Genomic DNA, 6,343 nt, shown 5'->3' with positions numbered 1-6,343 from the left:
CATCAGAACCATCAAGGTTAAATTTTTTTCTCATCAGAGAAGACAACTTTCTTCCACCTTTCAATGTCCCTTGTTTGGTGCATGCACCCTTCCAAACGGGCAATTTTGTGGCGTTGAAGAAGACGTGGCCTTTGAAGACGTTTTTTGTTTCTGAAGCCCTTCTCTCACAGATGCCGTCTGATGGTTACTGGGCTGCAGTCAGCACCAGTAATGGCCTTAATTTGGGTAGAGGATCGTCCCGTGTCTTGACGGACAGCTAATCGGATCCTGCGGCTCAGAGCTGGTGAAATTTTTTTGGGTCTACCACTTGAATTTTTTGTGCTATAACCCTCAGGATCATTTAAAAAATGCAAAATGACTGTCTTACTGCGTCCAAACTACAGCAGCGATGGCACGTTGTGAGAGGCCTTGCTTATGCAGCTGAACAATCCTACCACGTTCAAAGTCAGTGAGCTTTTTTGCTTTTGCCATCAGGAGGTCTTGACAGTGTAAAGACTTGACAGAAAATGACATGGAATCCAGATTTTTGCACAGCTTTTGGCTTTTAAAGACTATGGTCTTAAACTTTTAATCAGCTGAAAAAAATCATGTTTGAGTGTAAATGCAGTTTTCAGAAAATTCTCTGCTCAAAAGTTCTTGTCTCTTGCACTGATTTTTTCCTTTAACATTGTGAAGCTCTACTTAGAACCTTCTTAAGATCCAATAGTGCAAAATGCAAATTCTTGCACTTTTTTTGACTGGTCTTAAGATTTTGATAAGGAGTGTAACACTAACCTAGAGTTATGCAATTTAAATCTTCTAACTCCACACATCTTCAGCTACAGAACAATTTCCAATTTCCAAATGTCCAATTGCTTCATCTTTGTTTGTTTGTTTTTAATTTTCCATGTCCTGGATGACTGCAAATCCACAGAAACATATGATAGTGACATCCAACGTTGGTTAGGCACATAGGGATTCTAAAGTTACTCGATCGATACTTTACTTTCAGCATGTTATTCAGGCATTTAGTTAGAGGGKCATCAGGACGTCGTAACAATGCCCTGTTCTGTTTTATGACGGCTTCTATCAGCTGGCGACTTCTCAGGATGYCYTGCCAATCTTCRGTCCGCCAAGAYTTTTTTTTTACTCTAYGTAAATTTATTTACGTAAACTTTCATAAACTACGTAAGCAGTGGAGCGGGTGAATGCATGTATTTTACAAAGCCAGAGAAAGACATATAAAGAATAAACATAACCAGCTTGGATAGAGGAGGTGTAAAGATGTTTCATGCTTTAGCAGCGGCTTTTATTTTCACAATCTCCAGTTCGGTTGTAGCTTATTTTCATCCACGTAAATTTCGGGGGGTGGGGGCTGGCTTAAAGTATCAACACCCTCCTCCGAAATCCTACCTAAAAGCCTGACGTCGCTTCATTCCAAAAATAAAATGCTGCACCGGAGTATCATGTTAGAGGCAGATTAAAATGTCAAAACTGAACTAAACTTGTCAGATAATTATTTAATCAGCTCTGACTGAACAACAACTTTAGAGCTGACATGCTAACAAAGCAGTTTAACTAATTCTGTGAACACAGAGGTAAATGTGACTTCACATCATCTTCTGCACATGCAGGTCCCATCRGGGCCAAGGARAGGTCACATTTAAAATATAATGTCATGCCAAAAATCTGATTACAAAATAATATACATATCAGAATTGAGCATTAAGACCTGCAGTGTGAACGTAGCMTAAGTCTGGCTTATAACAACTTGAATACACATTTACCCAAGTTTGCATTTTCAACAACACTGCATCAGAAAAATAATTGAAACTGATGTCAACCAAGACACCCTAAAGCAACAAATCTTTCACCAAGCATTTAAAATGATGGAAAATTTTGTAGGGGAAATTTTACTCCACTGGACTAATATTGGAGCAAAGGAATACATTGTGTCATTGAAGTGTCTAATTTGGGATATAAACTCACATGTGTGTTTGTGTGTGTTTAGTTTGTGTACCTGCAAGCCAGTTGGGCTCAAAAGGCTCCACCACTCTTTATCCAGACCAAAAACAAAAGCGTTGGCCAACCCATGGAGAGGCGCTGACAGGACATGTAAAAGGGTCAGGGGGAATGAAGGGTCCTGAGGGTAGAAGGCATTATGGASTCTGGTAGAGGAGAGACACAAAGACATAGAGAAGTGCTGAGTTTTATTGTTACAAAGTTTTAAATAAAAGACAGTCTGCACGAGAGGCTTAGGAGGTAAGGACGAAATAATCGAAGAAGTCAGACAGAGAGGAAAGACAGAGGGGGAAAAAGACAGCTAGAGGTTGATAGAGCAACAGAAGGCGAGTGAAAGAGAGGCAGAGGACAAGTGAGTGACAGAGTGAGGGACAGGGCGAGAACGAGAGGTAATGAGAGCAAGTGGCGGAGGCAGAAAAAGAAGGAGCAAGAGAGGAAAAAGGGGAGGGTGAAAGAGCGAGCGAGCTTTATATCAGCGTTTAAGAGCCCATTAGGCAGCGTGAGACGGCTGGGCTGACACATTCTTGGCTGCTGCTTCGACAGCACGCAGCACTTTACAAGGACAGGGAGACGTGTAGAGCGCTCAACTCGCTTCCTCTCCTTCTCACCACTTTCTACCAGCTCTGCTTCCAGCCTCTCCTGACCACAATTTCAATTTCCCATCTTCTATTATTTCTATGTGCAAATTTTCTTCCGCGTTGCCCTGCCTCCTGCTGATATGTCTTCCGGCTCTTTGAAGTCAGCGTTATCTATCTGGACATCTCATTTTGATCTTCACTCATGAGGCTGATCCTCTATTCCTATGCTTTTCAATTTTGGGAACCTGGGCATGACCGGGGAAGGAACTGATACTGTGTGATGTGGGAAAGAAGTAATGGCTGTCTGTGTGAACGAYGCTGCTTGGCCATTAACCCTGGATTAACCCTGTATTAGCGCTGCTCTCTGGGTTTGCCTGCCACTAATGTCTTTTATTGATCTATTAGCGAGAGATTCAAACTGCACGCGGCATTCTCTGCAGTGTTGTGCTCATGGGTTTGGGCGTCCAGCCTGAGCTGAGTGGCCACAGCTGTTGACCTCTGGGTCAGGAGAGTTATCCTCATGTTGCATGGACACAAATCCAAACATAGGACTGAAAGAAACACTGTTGTTTTGTGGTTACGAGGCAAAATGTGACTCTACAATCCCTGATCTACTGACAACCAGAACATAAGATCCATTTTTTTTAAATAATAACTTCTTGCGAAATGTTTGGTAAAAGCAGTTCTTCATGCGATTCATACAGTAAAAGTGTTGCCTTCGGTCTTTGCTGCTATAGTAACATAGTTCAGGCCTTCTTAAATGTTTTCAATTTTTATGTTGCAGCCTGATGACAATGATTTAAATTCACTTCATCCTTTATTTTCACTCAGTAGTTCCTCAAGACAACATAAAAATTTAATTTAAATTTGACAAYAAAAGATTTTTAGTAAAGGTCTTACAAAACTTGTAGAGTTTGAGCTTGTGTTGGAAATGACTCTTAGTTACTGCTACAATCAATTTTAGATCAATATTTGTAAAACTGATTGGGTTATAGTTGTTTTTATGTACTCTAATGTCAGTCGGCTGTGGTGGCCATCTTGTTTGGGGTCAACTTCAAAAGATAATGAAATATAAAATGATTGGTTTTCTTTAGAATCTACACAGTGGTTCATGAGATATTTTGTTAACAGACAGGCAAATTAAATAAAATTGTTTCTAAAAATGGGTGGCTCAGTTGGTAGAGCTGATGCCTCTCAACAAGAATGTTGCCGAATAAAATCCCGGCCCGGGGATCTTTCTGGGTAGAGTTTGCATGTTCTCTCCGGGCACTCCGGCTTCCTCCCACAGACCAAAAACATGACTGTTAGGTGAATTGGTAACTCTAAATTGTCCCTAGGTGTGATTGAGTGAATGGTTGTTTGTCCCATATGTCTCTATGTGTGGTCCTGTGATKGACTTGCGACCTGTCCAGGGTGTACCCTCGCACAGTGACTGCTGGATATGGGCACCAGTGACCCTAGAAAAGGAATAAATGGGTATAGACAATGGATGGATGTTTCTAACATTTATTTTATTATAAAAAAAGAAACAACATATCCAACCCCAGAAATTTAGCACAGGTGTCTCCTGTTTCTCTTGATTGCTTCTGAGATGTTTCTACACTTTGATTTGAGTCCATCCATTAGTTAAACAGATTGGACTTGATTTGGAAAGACAACCCTCACCCCGTCCATTACAGGCCCCCTACAGCTGAAAATCAGAGCAAACTCCAAGCACTACTCAATGACAGGATTGTTGCAACGCACAGATCTGGAGGTGTTTTAAAAATTACGCAGCACTGAAGGTTTCCTGGAGCACAGAAGCCTTGGTAACTCTCAAATAGAAGAAGTTTGGCTCAGCAAGACCTCTTCCAAGAGATGTTTGCTTCACCACACTGAGCAGTTAAGTAGGTAAAAATGGTTGTTTCTAAAACTTTTTACCTTTGACAATCATAAAATTTAGGTTCTTGAGACCCATGGTTATCAAACTGGAATACTGACTCCTGGTGGTATGATCATAGTAAATTCACAGTACACAACTTGTTATACTAACAGGTAAAAAAGTCCTTCTAGTGTTACGAAAAATAAATGTTGATATCATTCACTRTTTAAGTTTGGTTAACAGTTGTTTAAAATGGATTCTCTATTCGTAAAACAACCAGAATGATTCTTTTACAAATGTGTTGGTAGGTATATCTGGGTTCAGCAGGGCCAGGTATCAGCTTTTCAGTTAGAGATTTATCAAAGGGTACAAATAGCTGACATGCACTGCTATAAATTTCTAGGTAGTCCACAATTATCTACTAGGGGATGCTTACTAATAGTTCAAGTTACTCATTGCAAAATTCTCCACAGGGCAGCTGGACTCTCCCTTAGAGATAGGATGAGAAGTTCAGTCATATGGGAGAGACTCAGAGTAGAGCTGCTGCTCCTCCACATCAATAGGAGCCAGTTGAAGTGGTTCGGCCATCTGGTAAGGAGGACCCCATGATGCCTCCCTAGGGTGGTGTTTCAGGCATGTCCGACTGAGAGGAGACCCCGGGGAAGACACAGAACACGATGGAGAGACTATGTCTCTGGTCTGGCCTGGGAACTCCTTGGAATCCTCCCAGAAGAGCTGGAAGAAGTGGCTGGGGAAAGCCTCCAGGCTTAGGCTGTCCCCGCAGCCTGGCTATGGAACATTCAGGAGATAATTGATGGGTGAGTATTACAGTGTTCAGATACACAGAAAACGGAGAAATACACTGGGTTTGAGTTGTATTGCTCACAGTAGTTAGCCTGTTTACAGAATACAACAATTAGAAAAATTCTACTGACAATTGGATTTGCACCTGGAACATGATTAAGTTGGGTCTGAAGTCCCTGCCTGATATTTCTACATTGAAATGCAAAAAGTTTCTAAACATCTCATTTTTACTTTATTTTCCTTTGTATTGTCCCTCAGTGGAGAAACGAATTCTCTGCATTTTTCACAGCCCATGTGAGCACTTTATTTAAAGCACCCGGGAGCAGCTAGGGGGTCAACAGCCCACCAACATTTTCTTTGTTAGTTAGGGGAATTGAACCAGCGACGTTCCGATCATAGGCTCACATCTATAAATCTAATGATGAGCAGGAAAAATGGACAAAATCTTATTGGTTCCCTCCCTAAAATTACATGGAAAAGGGCACTTTAACTTTTAGTTGTAAAAATAAGCTTTGCTCAAGTAAGCCGTTTCCCCTCCTCCCTTAAAACCTTCTGACAACTGCAGGAGAACAGAAGATGATTATAGAGATTCCTCCACAAATCTGGTTATAATCCTCTCTTATCCTCTTTTGCTGTGTGAGGTTTCAAGGTTTATTTGCTATTAATCTGTCTCCATTTACCTTCTAACAACCCTCTGAAAAGTTGCAACAGAGGGAGCAAAAAAATATAAAAACTTATGTTGGCCAGAGGTTGGACCAGTTTAAGAGGACGCACCTTGTGTCATTCTGGGGTAAAGGTGTTAACTAAATGTCTACATGCAGCTTTAAATAAAACCAACAGCGCAGCAAATGAAGCCGGGAGCAGCGTTGCCGCGGCGCTTGTCGGAGTAAAGAACCGTTTCAGAGCAACGCTGCTTGTTTTCTGGGTTAGCGTAGTGCGGTATCTCCGAGGAGCAGACCAGCTGCTGCTCACATTCATTTCACTTCCCATTAAAGGTGAAATAAATCAGGAGTCCCCACACAACCTCCGGAGAGACGCAGGAAGAGCACGCACGCACACACACACACACACACACACACACACACACACACACACACAC

General features: G+C 41.6%; 1 protein-coding gene across 1 annotated transcript in view; it reads right to left on the bottom strand.

Annotated features, from left to right (window-relative positions):
* Nucleotides 1-6,343, bottom strand: part of si:dkey-100n23.5 (cyclic AMP receptor-like protein A) — a gene marked incomplete at its 5' end in the record, with an annotated part of 69,441 nt that overhangs the window by 22,410 nt on the left and 40,688 nt on the right. Inside the window, 1 exon segment of the mRNA XM_014021908.1 lies at nucleotides 2,000-2,147. Coding sequence (XP_013877362.1) covers nucleotides 2,000-2,147 — 148 coding nt within the window.

The sequence above is a fragment of the Austrofundulus limnaeus genome, unplaced genomic scaffold (genome assembly GCF_001266775.1).
Source record: "Austrofundulus limnaeus strain Quisiro unplaced genomic scaffold, Austrofundulus_limnaeus-1.0 Scaffold310, whole genome shotgun sequence".
In the NCBI taxonomy this organism is placed as follows: domain Eukaryota; kingdom Metazoa; phylum Chordata; class Actinopteri; order Cyprinodontiformes; family Rivulidae; genus Austrofundulus; species Austrofundulus limnaeus.
The sequence above is the reverse complement of the archived record's forward strand: the minus strand, read 5'-3'. Positions and strand labels throughout refer to the sequence as shown.